Below are 22,479 nucleotides of genomic sequence, written 5' to 3'. Positions count from 1 at the left end.
GACTCTGCACTCCACCCAGCATGACGTGGTACCCTTACACGTAGATAGCAGTGGTTGGCTGGCCAGATCAGGTGACCCTGGGATAGACTAGCCGCTGCCCGCGCTGCTCGGATCATTCTCTGTCTGGATGCCGCTAGGGAGAGAGCTGCTGCTGGTCAGGGAAAGCGTTAGGGTGTTCTATTAGCTTACTGTTAGGCAGGAGTGATTCTAAAAGAACCCAACAGCCCTTCTTAGGGCTACAATAACGTTATAATTTTTTTTTTTTTTTATTTGCAGCTAGTACCATATTGTGAGGAATTAGCAGGGGGACTTGCTACCGTTGTGTTTAGCTCTTAGTGACACACATATCCACCTCAAACACCAAAGTGGGAAAATTTATTAGGGGTTTGAGTAGAATTAGGCACAGTCTGCCAGTCTCTTTTTATTTTACGTTTATTGTTTTAATAACTCAGTGTCATCTCATCTGGCATAGTAGTGTGCTGTAATACTTGGCTAGAAAATAGCCATAGGAGAATACAAACGGCTTAATTACGCCTACAGTAGCGTTATATATATTTGATTTCTGGTTGATCTGCTGGTGGCTGTAGTTGTTGCAGTGCATCTACTAGTAAATTGTGAGCAATTTGGAGTCAGACTTGCGACCACTGTGTTTTAGTGACGCACATATCCATCGCAAAGACCGAAGTGGGAAAATTTATTAGGCCCGGGGTTGTATTTCAATTAGGCACAGTCTGCCATTTCCTTTTTTATTTTACGTTTATTTTTTTCATAACTCAGCGTCATCTCATCTGGCATAGTAGTGTGCTGTAATACTTGGCTAGAAAATAGCCATAGGAGAAAACAAACGGCTTAATTACGCCTACAGTAGCGTTATATATATTTGATTTCTGGTTGATCTGCTGGTGGCTGTAGTTGTTGCAGTGCATCTACTAGTAAATTGTGAGCAATTTGGAGTCAGACTTGCGACCACTGTGTTTTAGTGACGCACATATCCATCGCAAAGACCGAAGTGGGAAAATTTATTAGGGCCCGGGGTTGTATTTCAATTAGGCACAGTCTGCCATTTCCTTTTTTATTTTACGTTTATTTTTTTCATAACTCAGCGTCATCTCATCTGGCATAGTAGTGTGCTGTAATACTTGGCTAGAAAATAGCCATAGGAGAATACAAACGGCTTAATTACGCCTACAGTAGCGTTATATATATTTGATTTCTGGTTGATCTGCTGGTGGCTGTAGTTGTTGCAGTGCATCTACTAGTAAATTGTGAGCAATTTGGAGTCAGACTTGCGACCACTGTGTTTTAGTGACGCACATATCCATCGCAAAGACCGAAGTGGGAAAATTTATTAGGGCCCGGGGTTGTATTTCAATTAGGCACAGTCTGCCATTTCCTTTTTTATTTTACGTTTATTTTTTTCATAACTCAGCGTCATCTCATCTGGCATAGTAGTGTGCTGTAATACTTGGCTAGAAAATAGCCATAGGAGAATACAAACGGCTTAATTACGCCTACAGTACCGTTATATATATTTGATTTCTGGTTGATCTGCTGGTGGCTGTAGTTGTTGCAGTGCATCTACTAGCAAATTGTGAGCAATTTGGAGTCAGACTTGCGACCACTGTGTTTTGCGCTTAGTGACGCACATATCCATCGCAAAGACCGAAGTGGGAAAATTTATTAGGGCCCGGGGTTGTATTTCAATTAGGCACAGTCTGCCATTTCCTTTTTTATTTTACGTTTATTTTTTTCATAACTCAGCGTCATCTCATCTGGCATAGTAGTGTGCTGTAATACTTGGCTAGAAAATAGCCATAGGAGAATACAAACGGCTTAATTACGCCTACAGTACCGTTATATATATTTGATTTCTGGTTGATCTGCTGGTGGCTGTAGTTGTTGCAGTGCATCTACTAGCAAATTGTGAGCAATTTGGAGTCAGACTTGCGACCACTGTGTTTTGCGCTTAGTGACGCACATATCCATCGCAAAGACCGAAGTGGGAAAATTTATTAGGGCCCGGGGTTGTATTTCAATTAGGCACAGTCTGCCATTTCCTTTTTTATTTTACGTTTATTTTTTTCATAACTCAGCGTCATCTCATCTGGCATAGTAGTGTGCTGTAATACTTGGCTAGAAAATAGCCATAGGAGAATACAAACGGCTTAATTACGCCTACAGTACCGTTATATATATTTGATTTCTGGTTGATCTGCTGGTGGCTGTAGTTGTTGCAGTGCATCTACTAGCAAATTGTGAGCAATTTGGAGTCAGACTTGCGACCACTGTGTTTTGCGCTTAGTGACGCACATATCCATCGCAAAGACCGAAGTGGGAAAATTTATTAGGGGCCGGGGTTGTATTTCAATTAGGCACAGTCTGCCATTTCCTTTTTTATTTTACGTTTATTTTTTTCATAACTCAGCGTCATCTCATCTGGCATAGTAGTGTGCTGTAATACTTGGCTAGAAAATAGCCATAGGAGAATACAAACGGCTTAATTACGCCTACAGTACCGTTATATATATTTGATTTCTGGTTGATCTGCTGGTGGCTGTAGTTGTTGCAGTGTATCTACTAGCAAATTGTGAGCAATTTGGAGTCAGACTTGCGACCACTGTGTTTTGCGCTTAGTGACGCACATATCCATCGCAAAGACCGAAGTGGGAAAATTTATTAGGGCCCGGGGTTGTATTTCAATTAGGCACAGTCTGCCATTTCCTTTTTTATTTTACGTTTATTTTTTTCATAACTCAGCGTCATCTCATCTGGCATAGTAGTGTGCTGTAATACTTGGCTAGAAAATAGCCATAGGAGAATACAAACGGCTTAATTACGCCTACAGTACCGTTATATATATTTGATTTCTGGTTGATCTGCTGCTGGCTGTAGTTGTTGCAGTGCATCTACTAGCAAATTGTGAGCAATTTGGAGTCAGACTTGCGACCACTGTGTTTTGCGCTTAGTGACGCACATATCCATCGCAAAGACCGAAGTGGGAAAATTTATTAGGGCCCGGGGTTGTATTTCAATTAGGCACAGTCTGCCATTTCCTTTTTTATTTTACGTTTATTTTTTTCATAACTCAGCGTCATCTCATCTGGCATAGTAGTGTGCTGTAATACTTGGCTAGAAAATAGCCATAGGAGAATACAAACGGCTTAATTACGCCTACAGTACCGTTATATATATTTGATTTCTGGTTGATCTGCTGGTGGCTGTAGTTGTTGCAGTGCATCTACTAGCAAATTGTGAGCAATTTGGAGTCAGACTTGCGACCACTGTGTTTTGCGCTTAGTGACGCACATATCCATCGCAAAGACCGAAGTGGGAAAATTTATTAGGGCCCGGGGTTGTATTTCAATTAGGCACAGTCTGCCATTTCCTTTTTTATTTTATGTTTATTTTTTTCATAACTCAGCGTCATCTCATCTGGCATAGTAGTGTGCTGTAATACTTGGCTAGAAAATAGCCATAGGAGAATACAAACGGCTTAATTACGCCTACAGTACCGTTATATATATTTGATTTCTGGTTGATCTGCTGGTGGCTGTAGTTGTTGCAGTGCATCTACTAGCAAATTGTGAGCAATTTGGAGTCAGACTTGCGACCACTGTGTTTTGCGCTTAGTGACGCACATATCCATCGCAAAGACCGAAGTGGGAAAATTTATTAGGGCCCGGGGTTGTATTTCAATTAGGCACAGTCTGCCATTTCCTTTTTTATTTTACGTTTATTTTTTTCATAACTCAGCGTCATCTCATCTGGCATAGTAGTGTGCTGTAATACTTGGCTAGAAAATAGCCATAGGAGAATACAAACGGCTTAATTACGCCTACAGTACCGTTATATATATTTGATTTCTGGTTGATCTGCTGGTGGCTGTAGTTGTTGCAGTGCATCTACTAGCAAATTGTGAGCAATTTGGAGTCAGACTTGCGACCACTGTGTTTTGCGCTTAGTGACGCACATATCCATCGCAAAGACCGAAGTGGGAAAATTTATTAGGGCCCGGGGTTGTATTTCAATTAGGCACAGTCTGCCATTTCCTTTTTTATTTTACGTTTATTTTTTTCATAACTCAGCGTCATCTCATCTGGCATAGTAGTGTGCTGTAATACTTGGCTAGAAAATAGCCATAGGAGAATACAAACGGCTTAATTACGCCTACAGTACCGTTATATATATTTGATTTCTGGTTGATCTGCTGGTGGCTGTAGTTGTTGCAGTGCATCTAATAGCAAATTATGAGCAATTTGGAGTCAGACTTGCGACCACTGTGTTTTGCGCTTAGTGACGCACATATCAGTCGCAAAGACCGAAGTGGGAAAATTTATTAGGGCCCGGGGTTGTATTTCAATTAGGCACAGTCTGCCATTTCCTTTTTTATTTTACGTTTATTTTTTTCATAACTCAGCGTCATCTCATCTGGCATAGCAGTGTGCTTTCATACTTGGCTATAAAATAGCCATAGCAATAGGATAGCATCGTTTGGTTTTAAAAACTAAAAAACACAAAAAAAAACAAAACAAAAAAAAAAAGTTAAAAAAAAAATTCAAATTATAACTCTCATTTTCAAAATGTTTAACCCGAGGGCTAGGGGTAGAGGACGAGGGCGGGGACGTGGGCGTCCAACTACTGCAGGGGTCAGAGGCCGTGGTCCTGGGCGGGGTGAGACACCACCTGCTTATGAGGGAGCAGGGGAACGCCGCAGAGCTACACTCCCTAGGTTCATGTCTGAAGTTACTGGGACTCGTGGTAGAGCACTGTTGAGGCCAGAACAGTGCGAACAGGTGATGTCGTGGATTGCCGACAATGCTTCGAGCAATTTGTCCACCAGTCAGTCTTCCACGCAGTCCACCCATGTCACCGAAATCGGCACTCCTCCAGCTCCTGCACCTCAGCCTCCTCCCCCCCAGTCTGCCCCCTCCCAGCAAAATTTGGCATTTGAACCGGCATACTCTGAGGAACTGTTTTCTGGACCATTCCCACAGTCACAAACCACTTGTCCGGTTGCTGATGAGCAATTTTCCGATGCCCAGGTTTTCCACCAGTCGCAGTCTGTGCGTGATGATGACCTTGTTGACGTACTGGAAGAAGTGTGTAAAGAGGTGTCCGACGATGAGGAGACACGGTTGTCAGACAGTGGGGAAGTTGTTGTCAGGGCAGGAAGTCCGAGGGGGGAGCAGACTGAGGGATCGGAGGATGATGAGGTGACAGACCCAAGCTGGGTTGAGAGGCCGGGTGAACACAGTGCTTCTGAGACGGAGGAGAGTCCTCGACCAGAACAGGTTGGAAGAGGCAGTGGTGGGGCTAGACGGAGAGGCAGGGCCAGAGCTGGTGCATCAGCGCCAAATGTGTCAACTAGTGAAGCTCCCGTGGCGAGGGCTCCTGCGGCAAGGGCTAGATTTTCAGAAGTCTGGAGGTTCTTTAAGGAAACACCGGATGACCGACGGACTGTGGTGTGCCACATTTGCCAAACCAGGATCAGCAGGGGTTCCACCACTACTAGCTTAACTACCACCAGTATGCGCAGGCATATGAATGCTAAACACCCCACTCAGTGGCAACAAGCGCGTTTACCTCCGGCCGTGCACACCACTGCTCCTTCCCCTGTGTCAGCTGATAGTCAGCCCCCTGCCCAGGACCCTGCCACAAAAACCCCATCGTCGCCTCCACGATCCTCCACAGCATCCACCAGCGTTCAGCTCTCCATACCCCAGACGCTGGAGCGGAAACGCAAATATAGTGCAACCCACCCGCACGCCCAATCCCTTAATGTGCACATCTCCAGATTGCTAAGCCTGGAGATGCTGCCCTATAGGCTAGTAGAGACCGAGGCCTTTCGCAGCCTCATGGCGGCGGCCGCCCCTCGGTATTCGGTCCCCAGCCGCCACTACTTTTCCCGATGTGCCGTCCCAGCCCTGCACCAGCACGTGTCAGACAACATAATCCGTGCCCTGACCAACGCCGTTTCTGACAAGGTCCACCTGACCACGGACACGTGGACGAGTGCTGCCGGGCAGGGCCACTATATATCGCTGACGGCACATTGGGTTAACTTGGTGGAGGCTGGGACCGAGTCTGACCCTGCGGCTGGTCATATATTGCCGACGCCGAGGATTGCGGGGCCTACCTCGGTCCAGGTGTTTCAGGCCTACTATGCCTCCTCCTCCTCCCACCCCTCCTCCACCTCCTCCTCCGAACGACCATCCGTGGGCATGGCGCCATCAGTCGGTAGCTCTAGGCACAGCAGCAGTGCCGTCGCTAAGCGACAGCAGGCGGTGCTGAAACTGCTGAGCCTAGGCGATAAAAGGCACACCGCCCAAGAACTATTACAGGGCATCACGGCGCAGACTGATCTGTGGCTGGCACCGCTGAACCTGAAGCCAGGCATGGTTGTGTGTGACAACGGCCGTAACCTGGTGGCGGCTCTGCAACTCGGCAGACTGACACATGTGCCATGCCTGGCCCATGTGTTAAATCTCATAGTTCAGAGTTTCCTCAAGACATACCCCAATCTGTCTGATTTGCTCACGAAGGTGCGCCGCATCTGTGCGCATTTCAGGAAGTCCAGCACAGATGCTGCCACTCTCAGGGCAGCGCAGCGCCGCCTCCAACTGCCTGCTCACCGACTGTTGTGCGACGTGCCCACGAGGTGGAATTCAACACTGACCATGTTATCCAGAGTTTACCAGCAGCGCCGAGCGATTGTAGACTGCCAGATGTCAACTTCCACCAGAACTGGTAGTCAGGTCAGTCAGCTTCCTCAAGTCTACAATGAGGAGTGGACGTGGATGTCTGATATCTGTCAGGTGCTGAGTAACTTTGAGGAGTCAACACAGATGGTCAGTGGCGATGCCGCCATCATCAGCCTCACCATCCCGCTGCTTGGCCTGTTGAAAAACTCTCTGGTCAGCATCAAGTCGGAAGCTTTGCGCTCCTCACAAGAGACGGGGGAAGAAGATTCCCTTGTTGATAGCCAAAGCACCCTTAGGTCTGTTTCTCAGCGCATATCGGAGGAGGTGGAGGTGGAGGAGGATGAGGAGGAAGAGGAGGAGAATGTTGGCGAGACACAAGAGGGGACCATTGTTGAGTCCTTCACTGTTGAGCGTGTATGGGCAGAAGAAGAGGAATTGGAGGAGTTGGAGGAGGAGGAAATGGACAGTCAGGCCAGTGAGGGGAGCGAATTCTTACGCGTTGGTACTCTGGCGCATATGGCAGATTTCATGCTAGGCTGCCTATCCCGTGACCCTCGCGTTCAAAGAATTTATTCTAGCACCGATTACTGGGTGTTCACTCTCCTGGACCCACGGTACAAGCAAAATCTTTCCACTCTCATCCCTGGAGAGGAAAGGAGTGTGAGAATGCATGAATACCAGCAGGCCCTGGTGCACAAGCTGAAACAGTATTTCCCTTCTGACAGCGCTAGCGGCAGAGTGCGTAGTTCTGCGGGACAAGTAGCGAGGGAGAGTAGGCGAGCAGGCAGCTTGTCCAGCACTGGCAAGGGTACGCTTTACAAGGCTTTTGCCAGCTTTATGTCACCCCAGCAAGACACTGTCACCTGTCCCCAGTCTCGGCAGAGTAGGGCTGATCTTTACAGAAAGATGGTGAGGGAGTACGTAGCTGACCATACCATCGTCCTAAATGATCACACAGCTCCCTACAACTACTGGGTTTCAAAGCTGGACATGTGGCACGAACTGGCGCTGTACGCCTTGGAGGTTCTTGCCTGCCCTGCCGCTAGCGTCTTGTCCGAGCGGGTTTTCAGTGCAGCTGGTGGCATCATCACCGATAAGCGTACACGCCTGTCGACTGACAGCGCTGACAGGCTGACGCTTATCAAGATGAATAAAGCATGGATTTCTCCTAATTTCCAATCTCCAGCAGGTGAAGGAAGCTCAACCTGAATAATTTATCCACTCCTCCTCCTCCTCCTCCTCATTTTCCTCCTTCTCCTGGTCTTTGTACAGTAAGGCAGAGGAAACTGGCTATTTTTTGACAGGGCCCACTGGCTCTACCTATAGTACTTTATGCATTTAATTTTTCTGGAGGGCCACCGACCCGGTCCTCTGTTTTAAACAATTTTTGGGAGTGCCACATACAGGCACTCAATCTATTCAATTTTTCTGGAGCTCCACCTATCTGCTCCTCTGGTTTGAAAAATTTTTTGGACTGCCACATACAGGCACTCAATCTATTCCATTTTTCTGGAGGGCCACCTACCTGCTCCTCTGCTTTAAAAACTTTTTTGGACTGCCACATACAGGCACTCAATCTATTCCATTTTTCTGGAGGGCCACCTACCTGCTCCTCTGGTTTAAAAACTTTTTTGGACTGCCACATACAGGCACTCAATCTATTCAATTTTTCTGGAGGGCCACCTACCTGCTCCTCTGGTTTAAAAACTTTTTTGGACTGCCACATACAGGCACTCAATCTATTCCATTTTTCTGGAGGGCCACCTACCTGCTCCTCTGGTTTAAAAACTTTTTTGGACTGCCACATACAGGCACTCAATCTATTCCATTTTTCTGGAGGGCCACCTACCTGCTCCTCTGGTTTGAAAACTTTTTTGGACTGCCACATACAGGCACTCAATCTATTCCATTTTTCTGGAGGGCCACCTACCTGCTCCTCTGGTTTGAAAAATTTTTTGGACTGCCACATACAGGCACTATCCAAATTGAATTGTCTCCATAGCAGCCTCCACACGTTGTCTCCATTGCTACCTCCAAAAGTCGTCCATATAGCTGCCTCCATACATCGTCCCTTTATCAAACGAGGTTTGTCAGGCCGAAATTTGGGTTGTTTTCATGGATTCCACATCAAAGTTGTTAACTTTGTCGCCACCCTGCTGTGTTATCCACAAAATACACTGGCAAACTTTTACCATTTACGGATATTATTTCAGCGATTCTTGCGCATCTGTTTACATTCCCCTCACCCGCCATATCCCAAACTTATAAGAATGCTACTACACTTGATCTTATACAAAAGGTTCTTAGAAGTGCTGTTTGGGGAGTAGCCTACAGACAGGGGCTTGGATTGGCGAAAGCTCGCCTGGCAGCGGAGCGCCAGCTCCATGCCAAGAAACAACTAACATAGTTTTAACTGCAGCACCTTTAATCTACTACTAGTTCACTGCCTCCATACATGCCCGCCTTATCAAACGTGCTGTGTCAGGCAGAATTTTGGGTTGTTTTCATGGCTTCCACAACAAACTTGTTAACTTTGTCGCCACCCTGCTGTGTAATCCACAAAATATACTGGCAAACTTTTACCATTTACGGATATTATTTCAGCGCTTCTTGCGCAGATGTTTACATTCCCCTCACCCGCCATATCCCAAACTTATAAGAACGCTACTACACTTGATCTTATCCGAAAGGTTCTTAGAAGTGCTGTTTGGGGAGTAGCCTAGAGACAGGGGCTTGGATTGGCGAAAGCTCGCCTGGCAGCGGAGCGCCAGCTCCATGCCAAGAAACAACTAACATAGTTTTAACTGCAGCACCTTTAATCTACTACTAGTTCACTGCCTCCATACATCGTCCCCTTATCAAACGAGCTGTGTCAGGCTGAATTTTGGATTGTTTTCATGGCTTCCATGTTAACTTTGTCGCCACCCTGCTGTGTAATCCACAAAATATACTGGCAAACTTTTATCATGTACCGATATTATTTGAGCGCTTCTTGCTCACCTCCTTTGGTTCCTCTCTGCTACCCATTGGTTTGAAGCCTGAGTCCATTTAGGGTATGTCGCCATGCCACTCTCTAGCCTTACGCTGGTGCCGCTGCCTCTGCATGCCGTCCCCTATAGTGTCAGGGTCAATTATTGGATGTTTTAGATGCTATCTAGCTTCATTCTGTCACTCTGTCATGGCCATGCTGTTGCCCATAATTTTGGCATAATGGTGCATTTAAGCAGCCTCAGAGGCATCCATGCATGCTGCCCCTGCTGTTTCCTGTCCATTTCCGTGGTGTTTCCATCCTTTTCTGAGGTTCCCAGGTGTTTGGCCAAGCTTCCCTGTGCAGAGCCTTGGTCCCCTTGAAAAATGCTCGAGTCTCCCATTGACTTCAATGGGGCTCGTTACTCGAAACGAGCACTCGAGCATCGGGAAAAGTTCGTCTCGAATAACGAGTACCCGAGCATTTTAGTGCTCGCTCATCTCTAAACACAATCTACATGAGTAGGGCAACCCATAAACAACCTACAAAAAGGCACTAATTCCTATTCTGGTCCCAATACTTCCATTCTCAGAATCCATATGGATTTTAATTGTTCCATGAAACCAGGCCACCACACCATTAACCCCTTTAACCATACAACCTGCTAACTCCTCTTGCGGTCAAGGCTGACCTAAGTTGCAGTTTTCTTTATTAAATGTTGTCCTTTATTAAATGTTCATCTTCTTTTCTCAAAATCCTAAAAAATAAAGGCTAAACTAGAATTCACATGTACTCTAACACTATACCAATATAAATTGGAAGCTATCCTGCAAAAAGCACACAGTAACACTGATGGGATAATGAGAAAATAAAATATATCATAGATCTCCAAATGTTCCAATATAAAAACAAATATTTTAAAAAAATATTATCTATACTGTACTTTGAGTGCCACAAAAATGATCTCCTAACCCAACTATCTTGTAAAATTATCTAAAATATATTTTAAAATAAATTCCAAAGTAGTTGTCAAAAACAATACAAAAATCATTGAATGATTTTTGGAGCAATGGACCATGGCTCATCCATTTTGATTTTACTTTGTTGTTTTGTTGTGATTTCATTTATATTTTAACATTTTTTTTTTTGATTTAAACATGTTAAATATATTAGGTACTTACTGGAATATATAATGTTTATGTTGAGACGTGCATCAGACACTTAAAACCAATACCCTTTAACCATTTCATTAATGAAGTCACGTTCACAGGATGTCAGGGTTTGGAAAACAAAAAAAACGAAGGTCTCTGGTTTGTCTCCAATTTTCCAATTCAATATACAGAAGCTTAAACTACTGATATGTTATACAGGCTGCAGTGGAAGGTCTAATGGATCCTACAGAACACAGGTGTGAGCCTAACTTTATTTTCTGTAGCTATAAATTCTAAATTTGCAAGTGATATTTTTGGAGAGTTTTTGCACATAAAAGGAGTTTGCCTATGAAAGAAAATTCTCATATTTCAATCCACTAGCGATGTTTACGCAATAAAGATAATTTTAACCCCTCACTTTACAATATTACAGGGTTTTATTGTCGTTTTAGCGCCTATCAATCAGTGATGGTCAGTGTAAAATGCCAGAGTGTGGGAAGTTCCTCTCAGATACAGATACATTATGATCCCTGTAGTGCTATGAGATACTGTGTGCTGACAATGTGCTGATTATCAGGGTACAGGGTTTCATTTTCATACACACTTTCATTTTTTCCCTCTGTACTAGAATCTGACACATGTAAAGAGAGATGAGACAGATCAGAGATGAGATCCATGAGATGCATTTTGCACACAATGACACAGTCAGCCCTTCTACATCTCTGCTCTCACACTCACATCAGACCACTATCACTGTGCCTCCCTCCCTACTCCCGGATGAAGAACTGTTCTACCTGTAGTAGCTTGTAGCTCTACTCTCGCTGCTACTGTTGTTTGCCGGCAGGAAGTGTGTGAGCTCTGTCCTGGAATGCAGTGGGGAGGGGCCGCTACGGGGAGCAAAGAAGAGCTCAGCTCCAAAGCGTCAGACAAGATTATATAATGCATATAATTCTTAAGGGCTTTTCCACACAATTTATAATCACTTTTTATGTATAATGGGGGTATCCCCTCACTTATATTTATATATATTTATTTTCAATATTTTTCTTTTTGTAATATTGACATCTGTTTATGTAAAATATTGTTCTGTTTATTAATGATGAATGATGAATATTTCATCCTATTTCCCTGAATGTTTAGGTTACTTTATTTATTAGTAAAAAAATGTTTATGGAATTGCGCATCGCTCGAGACACATGAAATCCGACGGTGGCTGAATCAGTCACGTGATCGGATCACGTGATCAGTGCGACGGAGGAACGGGAACCGGAGGTGGCGTCCACTGCATGCGCCCGATAGAAAGGCACTGTGCGCCTCTAATTATATACATGTGATTACATCATTTGCCTACTAGTGCCTACTAGTGTTTTTAAATAATGTCCTCTCTCTGACTGAGGTTACCCCTTGACGAAGGCAGCGTGCCAAAACGCGCGGCAAGGTGTCAGTCATCCGGGAGGCAATTTTTGTGTCAGGTAACTATAATTTTGCATTGTGTAGTGCTTATTGTAATGTATGACTCGATGGTAGACATGGGGTGCAATACATTAAGAGTTATTTTTTGGATACAAACAACCAACACCCTGTACACTTTATATATGTCTGCAAGGTTTCATTGTTGTTCCCTGGCAGTTAGTTAACTATCATAAAAAAACTCTTCATGTACTATACGTCCCCCCACTGTTTATGTTGCATCTCCAGCATAAGCTGGCGTTTCTGTAGAATGTCTGTTTTTTTTGTAATTTATATCTGTGAAATTCTGTCTCTTCTTGGATAGCTTATAGTTAATGTATGCTGGTGATGGATAAAACAGTCCCTATACAGAGGACCACTGAGTTATTACTCATTAGACTTATATATAGTGGTGTTCTGATATTATCAGACAAGATGTCTGATGACCCTAAAGTCAGAAAATCCGGGGTTGGATCCCGGAGCAACTGAATAGAGACAGGTTGGAATTATATCTGTGATATGCTATATTTTTGCCAGTTTTCTGTCTGACTTTGCACTGAAAAGAATGTGAAAACTGCTTGCACATGTATTTATTAAGTTTCTGCGCAAGTATTGTGTGAATTATGAATTTGTCACTCTCTGCACACTCCACAGCAGGCCCGGCGCCAGCACCCGGCCAACCCGGGCAAGTGCCGGGGCCCCGGGGTACTGGAGGGGCCCACTCGGGCCCCCGGATCAATTGTACCAGTGTCGCTAAAAGACACTGGTACAATTGATCACCATCCGGATCGATCACTTTACTGCCTCTATGCTGCGCTGGTCGGGAGCGCAGCATAGAGGCAGAATCTAAAACTCACCTGTCCCGGTTCCCACGATGCGGCACTCCGCAGGGTATGTGACGGGACGGCTCTGAAACCGGTGCACATGATGACATCATCGGATCACGTGTGCCGGCTTCAGAGGGGATCCTGCTCCGGGGGATCCAGGAAAGGTGAATTCTTTTTTATTTTTTCTTTCCTGGAGGGAGGGGGTCAGTGTGTCTGCAGGGGTGGGGGGGGGATTGGGGGGGTCAGTGTGTCTGCAGGGAAAGGGGGGGTAAGGGGGTCAGTGTGTCTGCAGGGAGAGGGGGGAGGGAGGGGGTCAGTGTGTCTGGAGGGGGGGTCAGAGTGTCATCAGGGAGAGGGGGAGGGAGGGGGTCAGTGTGTCATCAGGGAGAAAGGGAAGGGAGGGGGTCAGTATGTCATCAGGGAGAAGGGGGAGGGAGGGGGTCAGTGTGTCTGCAGGGGGAGGGGGTCAGTGTGTCTGCAGGGAGAGGGGGGAGGGAGGGGGTCAGTGTGTCAGCAGGGAGAGGGGGGAGGGAAGGGGTCAGTGTGTCAGCAGGGAGAGGGGGGAGGGAGGGGGTCAGTGTGTCAGCAGGGAGAGTGGGGAGGGAGGGGTCAGTGTGTCAGCGGGGGGGTCATTGTGTCAGTGGGGGGGGTTCAGTATGTCAGCAGGGGGGGGGGTCACTGTGTCCGCAGGGGAAGGGGGGTTCAGTGTGTCCGCAGGGGGGTGAGGGGGTCAGTGTGTCCGCAGAACTAGAGAATACAAGAAACCTAGAGAACACAGCAAGATAGCATAGAAACGCCGATGCGATCGGGCCAAGGCCCGCCCCGGTGGGCACGGCTTTGTCTGCGTTTGCGTTTGCGTTACAAAACGCTACGTGTGGCACCAGTCTTATAGGGATCCTAGGCCCTGCCACAGGTGGAAGGAGCAAGCAATTACAGATCCACAGTGTTAACTCTTGGAAGACAGAATCAGTGAGGGGAATGGCAGACATCAGGTCAGATAGCCATAGAACCTAGTTCAGACTGCAGAATGACGAAAAACTCAGTATAGCAGCACGGTTAGAGGAGACAGCTGGGGGAGGAAACAGTTATTTTTAAAATAATATCCTGCTCTATGCGCATTAAGACAATGTTCAAAAGATGTGATTTAATTGTATTTTGAAACATATATCAAGCACATCTAGAGAATCTTCTCCCTCAGCACTGTTGTCCTAAATACTTGTGTTCGGTAAGTAGCGACAATGGCAAAATACCCAACTCACCTATCTAGGCGTACAAATAAGCAACTCAGGGAGAGGATTATTTTATGCTAACTATACTTAAAGGGGTATTCCAGGAATCAGCATAATTCATATACAAATGGGTACTCAAAATAGAAGCTAATATGTAATTAGTTGTTATTTAAAATGTTGCTCCCCTTAGTGACATAGACTGCTGGTGACATAGACTGTAATTAAAATGCTCCTGGCCCTTTAATCAGTCCGTTAATTTCCTGCGCGCGGTCCATTGCGGAGCAGACACAAGACAGAAGATGGCTGCTGGTCACATGTCCACATCACATGTCCATTACCTGCCTGGGCAGGTAATATCATCACCACTATGTTTGGCTGTAATTGGTTGGTTGCAGTGCATCCAATATGGCCAGTGTTGTGGTGATGGCAGTTACACACATTACTATGGTAACAGAGCAAGAAAGTCTGTTATATCATCACTGGGAGCAGAACATAAAAGGGAGGAGGAGTTACTGAGAACTAAAGGATCTTGGGACTTGTAGTTTCCAGTGGCGTCCATCTTAGTGATAACTCTGCATACTTTAGAGAGGCCATAAATCTTGTGAATCATAAAATCAAACTATTGAAGCTCCATTTTGTGACTAATGACATTGAGTTTTGTTACATTCATTTAATTATAGCATCATGGGTTTTTGTGTCAGACGTTCATATTCCCGGAATACCCCTTTAACTCTTAAGACAGATCACTACACAGCTTATGTCTCTTGGATAGGCCGTAAGAACCTCTTAAAATCATTCATTATTCCAAACTTGTTAAACATACTGCAGACAGTACCCATTGAGTTACCCAATTCATTTTTCAACTAACTGAAACGCTGTTTATAAACTTCCTCAGGAGAAATTATACGTTGCTGATTAACTATGACAGGCTTACAAACAAAAACTTCTTCCGGATCCCATATTTTACTACATCACCGTACATAGGTGGTTGGGTTAAATTATACAACCCTACATTTACAAGCTTAGGCTACATTCCCATTAACGTGTGCCCGCCATACCGCTGCTCACCCCGCCCCTCTCCATAGAAGCCTTCTTATATAGGCTAATGTTAAAGGGACTTAGGTATGTTAATAGCTGACAAACAAATCAGAACAAAACATAACTCCCATGACTTTTCTAGATGTGTCAAAATATAAAATAACTCCTATAAAATAATGAGCATATGGTATAATACCCCAGCAGTATTTAAAGAAAAAGGGTTAATACACTCAGATGCTTGTTGGAGGTGCAAATCTCCTAAAGCTTTGCTAGCTCATATTTATAGGTCGTGCTTAGCATGCAAACTTACTTAACCGAGGTGGAGAACACCATTACTAAAATCACAAATTTCAGATATTTCTAACCCACAAAACCATCTTACTCTGGCTTCCTAACTCTACCTGGTGCCTGAAAAAGCATCACCTAACAACCCTCCTTGTACAGGCGGCCAAGTTGACGATACCTCCCAAATGGCTTCAACCAGATGCACCAATAAAAACAGAATGGCTGACTAGGGTTGACTGTCTTTTTCCTCTGGAAGAATATTCCCATTGGGTAGCTAGGTCACACCACAAGTTCTCCAAATTTATAGATAAAGTGAGCAACCAACACCGACTCTCATAACCCTCCTAACTCCAGCCCATTGGGAGTGAATACACGTATACACTAGTTGAGATCCCCACAAGAAAAACAATAGAATGTTTAGTCATATCTAACCCATACTTCCCTACTGTTATGCGTAATTGCAGCACTACACATGTTACCTCCAATTAGTGGTTTATGTTAGACTGATGTGTTCATATGTATGTCCTCCCAATAAGAAACAGAAGGACTTTCACTATATTTAAAGAGAGCTCTGATTTGCTGCCATGGGCAACTAGAACAGATCTGCTCCCAGATACTTCTAATAATCTCTCCCTCTGTGTTTGCATTTTAACCCATTTCTTACCAGGCCACAAAAGGCTTTAATGACCAGGACATTTTTACCACAATTTCATACTTATTAGTTTAAGGGCCATAACTTCCTTTTTTTGTGCAAAACCATAAAAAGGTTTGTGGCGTTTCTTTTATGACACATAGGGATAGTTAAAAAAATTGGGGAATATAATGTGTATTTTTAAATATTTATTTAAATGTGATGTGTGTATGTGTTCTTTATCTTTATATGGACATTTGTTTTTCTTTTTTCTTTCTTTCTTAGTTTTCAAATATACATTTAAAGGGGTATTCCCACGAAGACAAGTTTCCTAAATGTATTCAATATAACAAAATAGCACATTCTCTAATTCACTGTTATTAACAAAAATACAGCATTTAACAAATTCCAAACTGTCTCTATCAGTCCTGATGTATACACTTTCAGTTGCCCCTAGACATGACCCTGTACAGCCATGGCCAAAAGTTTTGAGAATGATACAAATGTTAATTTTTACAAAGTCTACTGCATCAGGTTTTATAATGGCAATTTGCATACACTCCAGAATGTTATAAAGAGTGATCAGCTTAACAGCAATTAATTGCAAAGTCGATATTTGCCTAGAAAATTTACTTTATCCCCCAAAACACATTTCAACTTCATTGCAGGTCTGCCTTAAATGGAGCAGCTAACATCGTTTCAGTGATTAACACAGGTGTGGGTGTTGATGAGGACAGGGATGGAGATCAATCTGTCATGATTAGGAAGAATCACACCACTGGACACTTTAAAAGGAGGCTGGTGCTTGGCATCATTGTTTTTCTTCTGATAACCATGGTTATCTCTAAAGAAACACGTGCAGTCATCATTGCACTGCACAAACTGGCCTAACAGGGAAAAGTATCCCAGCTAGAAAGATTGCACCTCAGTCACCAATCTATCGCATCATCAAGGAATTGACGGAGAGAGGTTCCATTGTTGCCCAAAAAGGTTCCAGGGTGCCCAAGAAAGACCAGCAAGACCATCTCTTAAAAGTGTTTCAGCTTTTGGATCGGGCTACCAGCAGTGCAGAGCTTTCTCAGGAATAACAGCAGGCAGGTGTGAGTGCATCTGCACGCACTGTGAGGCGGAGACTCTTGGAGGAAGGCCTGGTGTCAAGGAGGGCAGCAAAGAAGCCACTTCTCTCCAGAAAAAACATCAGGGACAGACTGATATTCTGCAAAAGGTGCAAAAGTGGACTGCTGAGGACTGGGGTAAACTCATTTGAAACATCTGGAAAACAGCTTGTTTGTAGAAGACAATGTGAGCGATACCACCAGTCTTGTCTCATTCCAACTATAAAGCATCCTGCAACCATTCATGTGTGGGGTTGCTTCTCAGCCAAGGGAATATGCACTCTCACAGTCTTGCCTAAAAACACATCCATGAATAAAGAATGGTACCAGAATGTTCTCTTAGAGCAACTTCTCCCAAATGTCCAAGAGCAGTTTGGTGATCAACAATGCTTTTTCCAGCATGATGGAGCACCTTGCCATAAAGCTAAGGTGATAACTAAATGGCTCAGGGAACAAAACATAGAGATTTTGGGTCCATGGCCTGGAAACTCCCCTTCTTAATCTTAATCCCATTGAGAACTTGTGGTCAATCATCAAGAGACGGGTGGACTAACAAAAACCAACAAATTGTGACAAAATGCAAGCATTGATTGTGCAAGAATGGACGGCTATCAGACAGGATTTGGTCCAGAAGTTGATTGAGAGCTGCCAGGGAGAATTGCAGAGGTCCTGAAGAAGGGTCAACACTGCAAATATTGACTTGCTGCATTAACTCATTCTAACTGTCAATAAAAAGCTTTTGTTACTCATAATATGATTGCACTTGTATTTCTGTATGTGATAAAAACATCTGCCAAACACACATAATAACCAGCGGGCAACAGATCATATAATATTTGTATCATTCTCAAAACTTTTGGCCATGACTGCCGTGTCATCTGTGTGACAGCCATGCTTGCTGAGTTTCTCTCTCTCTGCTCCCTGCACTCTAGCCCTGCCACCTGCAGTCCAGGATGGAGCTCACTCTCTGTTACACAGACACTGAGTTCCTTCCTGTAGCAGCAGGAGGAGAACTGCAAGCTACAGACAGATGAGTTCTTTATCTGGGGAGGCACAGCAGATCTAGTGTGTTGTGGAATAGCAACGATGTAGGATAGCTGACTGTGTCATTGTGTGCAATACGCATCTAATGTATCTCATCATCTCATCTCTGATCTTTCTCATCTCTCTTTCTATGTGTCAGATACTGATAGTGAATGTTCAGAAGCCAGATGAAAGTGTATATAAACCTGTACCCTAATAATCTAACCCCATTGTCAGCCCCCAGAATTAGATGGTTCATAATGGGGCACATATACTTACCCGGCGCCTGCGCGATCCTTTGGGTGCGTTGTCCGATGAGGATGAAGTCTTCCGCGATTCAACAACATTGTGTCCCAGAGATCCTGCATGTGTCGCTTCCAGGCTCAGGTCCGCCGGAGTTCACCTTCTTCTTTCCGGTGTCAGTGCATGTCTTTGAATTTTAAATCCGACGCTTAGTCCTAATCAGGCGGGTTGTCCAACGGCCACGCCCAGCCGATTTGTGTCGCATGAAAGTCGGCATGATTGCGCCAAAATCCAATCGCGTGCACCAAAAACCCCTGTTAAACGTGGTGCAAAACAGAAATAGTCAGGAAACCTGACGGAAATGCGGTCTGCGGACCCTTTGTAAATGTGCCCCAATGTGTCTGCTTATAGAGTCCACTCCCACACCCTGGAAGTTTGCACTGACCACCCCAGGGAGTGATAGGAGCTGAAACAGCAATAAAACTGAGTAAAATTTAAAGAGTAAGGCCTCTTCCACACTAGCGTTGCGTTTCACGTCAGGGTGCAATGCGTGAAAAACTGACGTTTTTGGCTGCGTTTTTGTTCCATTTTTCCTTGGAGTAATTAGCGTTTTTGCGTTTTTCACGCGCGTGTTGTTAGCGTTTTTTTTGCGTTTTCGGCGCATTTTTCACGCGCGAGTCAATGGGAGACTCGAGCATTTTTCAAAGGGACCATGATTTGGGATTAAAATGTGTTATTTAATTGAAAAATAATGTCTTCTGATAAGTTGCAAACATCTGCGATCTATTCTTCACTGTTCCCCGTGTATATTATCTCCCGACAAGTTAGCAGATGTGAAGAACAGTGAAGAATAGAATAAAAACAGTGAACACAGTGAACACAGGATCATTTAAGAGAAAAACACAGTGCAGAATAGATTACAGATGTTCGGCACATCTGCTTATTTGTCGGGAGATACGCGCGGAACGGTGCGCCCAAAATAGCATGTGAAGAACAATATATATGTGTGTGAAGAAGACATTGCAGATGTTTAAATACAATGGGACAGAGTGCAATGCAAGTTCTGCGCGTCAAATGCACGCGCAGAACTCGCGCGTGAAAAACGCCAGTGTAGAAGGGGCTTTAGAAATTATCTTTATTGTGTTAACATCATTAGGGGATTGAAATTTGAGAATTTTCTTTCATGGGAAAACCCCTTTAATATTCCCATGTAGCAGTAGGTGGTCCCCAAAAATCTATTTCACTGGTGGGCCCTAGGTCCCCCACTCTGACACTGACGTTAAAGTGTTGATAAATGATGATCAATTTAGCAGAAAATAAAAATTGACACAAATTACACAAATTGTAATTCTCTGGTGTCTTAGGAGCATGGCTCTCTATATCTCCATCCTGGCAGGGAGGCATTATTTATTACCTCTAATTTGCTGAATGCAATGTTGAGGTTTTAGTGCTATTGACCATGTCTCCCTTGCCATTCTTTTTGATGCATCCTTACCTGTTAACAACATCAGTGCGTCCTTCAATGGATAATTGTAATGTCAGTTCAAACAGTAAATGGTGTAAATTGCTGTCAATTTAAAGGCAGAGGAAAGAGCCTCTTAATTTAAAAACATCAGGGCATTTACTGCCGCGATTTTTAAATTTTCATATCTTTTCATTGTTTTTTCTTCTGATGAAGTGGACTTTTCTTTAGCCTGTTTTGTATTTCTATTGTAATAATAGTAATATCTATCTAATATATATTTATGTAGTGGAGGATTTGCTTTGGTAGAGGATAGTTAATGGCATTAACATATTAAGACAGGGACACAGACTTGAAAAGTTTCCAAAAACCGGACTGACTTATCCTTTATTTAAAAAAAACGCAAACAAAAAAACGTCTTTTCTCCGACACAACCATAAACAAAACCAGCTCCTCCAAGTTCTACTTGAACAATAAGTTGACCCTGACTATACCAGGCGCTCTCCTACCAGGCCCTGACACAGGGACATATTTATTGTTGATGCTGCCCTAGGCACTCTCAGTGCTTCTGACCCTTTTTGAGCCGTCAAACTAATCCGAAGCATGTGTTCTGAAATGCATTTGGCAAAATACTTCATCACATGCAAATAAATTTTTTAAGTAGCAGTATTAGACATTGTTAGTCATCACTATTAAAAAGGTTGTCCATCTAGCAAGTATGGCGCTTGGCTATCTCTGTTGGCTCCTTAGAGATGAGATCAGCTGCTCCAGTCGGAGAGCGACGGGGGTACAGCGGACCTCTGTTCTCATGAGTCTCATCACTGAGACTTCCAAAGATCAACAAGTTAGGCCCTATCCGACAACCCCTCTAATGTTAAAATACACACACATGTTGCTACTTACATAGCACATATAAATTTTGCCCAGTGCATTTGAATTGCAAACACATCATAACAATGCAGCCTTCAGCTATGTTCACACTTTGCACTTGAATTACATTTACAAAGACAATTCCAGAGCAATGCTGGGGCATTTATCCAGATCACATCTGCATTACAATGAAACACTTGCCATCATGTGTATTCTACACATGCGATCGGGAGACTCCTCCCCGCTGTGCATGAATTGTGTTTCTAAACGAAATTCAAGCACAGCATGTGAATGTAAGCACCAGGAACCTAGGTGTACCTTAACCCTGAGCCAACTACTCCTAGTCCTACTAACCTTAGTAACACAGGCAGAGTCTGCAGGCAGAGGCTGCACAGGGAGCGCTGTGGTGGTGACATCACTGCTGTATCTCTGTATACATACAGACTGGGGGAGATGGGGGAGGCCGCTGCAGGTCCTGGCTGTGGTCAGTGTAACACTTACAAAGGCTGCAGGCAGAGGCTGCACAGGGAGCGCTGTAGTGGTGACATCACTGCTGTATCTCTGTGTACATACAGACTGAGGGACATGGGGGAAGCCGCTGCAGGTCCTGGCTGTGGTCAGTATAACACTTACACAGGCTGCAGGCAAAGGCTGCACAGGGAGTGCTGTGGTGGTGACATCACTGCTGTATCTCTGTATACATACAGACTGGGGGTGATGGGGGCAGCGCTGCAGGTCCTGGCTGTGGTCAGTGTTACACTTACACAGGTCGCAGGAAAAGGCTGAACAGGGAGCTCTGTGGTGGTGACATTATTGCTGTATCCCTGTATACATACAGACTGGGGGTGATTGGGGCAGCACTGCAGGTCCTGGCTGTGGTCAGTGTAACACTTATACAGGCTGCAGGCAGCGGCTGCACAGGGAGCTCTGTGGTGGTGACATTATTGCTGTATCTCTATATACATACAGACTGGGGGTGATTGGGGCAGCACTGCAGGTCCTGGCTGTGGTCAGTGTAACACTTACACAGGTCGCAGGAAAAGGCTGAACAGGGAGCTCTGTGGTGGTGACATTATTGCTGTATCCCTGTATACATACAGACTGGGGGTGATTGGGGCAGCACTGCAGGTCCTGGCTGTGGTCAGTGTAACACTTATACAGGCTGCAGGCAGAGGCTGCACAGGGAGCTCTGGGTTGGTGACATTATTGCTGTATCTCTGTGTACATACAGACTGGGGGTGATGGGGGCAGCCTCTGCAGGTCCTGGCTGTGGTCATTGTAACACTTACACTGGCTGCAGGCAGAGGCTGCACACGGAGCGCTGTGGTGGTGACATCACTGCTGTATCTCTGTATACATACAGACTGGGGGTGATTGGGGCAGCGCTGCAGGTCCTGGCTGTGGTCAGTATAACACTTACACAGGCTGCAGGCAGAGGCTGCACAGGGAGCGCTGTGGTGGTGACATCACTGCTGTACCTCTGTATA

General features: G+C 44.7%; 1 protein-coding gene across 1 annotated transcript in view; it reads right to left on the bottom strand.

The window, feature by feature from the left end:
* The window catches only part of CIMIP1 (ciliary microtubule inner protein 1), a 100,990-nt gene extending 79,567 nt beyond the window's left edge, over positions 1 to 21,423 (bottom strand). The window contains exon 1 of the mRNA XM_072113610.1: positions 21,347 to 21,423. Within this exon, the coding sequence (XP_071969711.1) occupies positions 21,347 to 21,408 (62 nt within the window). The 5' untranslated portion in view covers positions 21,409 to 21,423. The remainder of the gene's footprint in view (positions 1 to 21,346) is intronic.
* Between the last annotated feature and the right edge of the window lie 1,056 nt (positions 21,424 to 22,479).

Source organism: Engystomops pustulosus, chromosome 6 (assembly GCF_040894005.1).
Source record: "Engystomops pustulosus chromosome 6, aEngPut4.maternal, whole genome shotgun sequence".
Lineage (NCBI taxonomy): Eukaryota > Metazoa > Chordata > Amphibia > Anura > Leptodactylidae > Engystomops > Engystomops pustulosus.
Note: the sequence above shows the minus strand (reverse complement) of the source record. Positions and strands in the feature narration are given on the sequence as shown.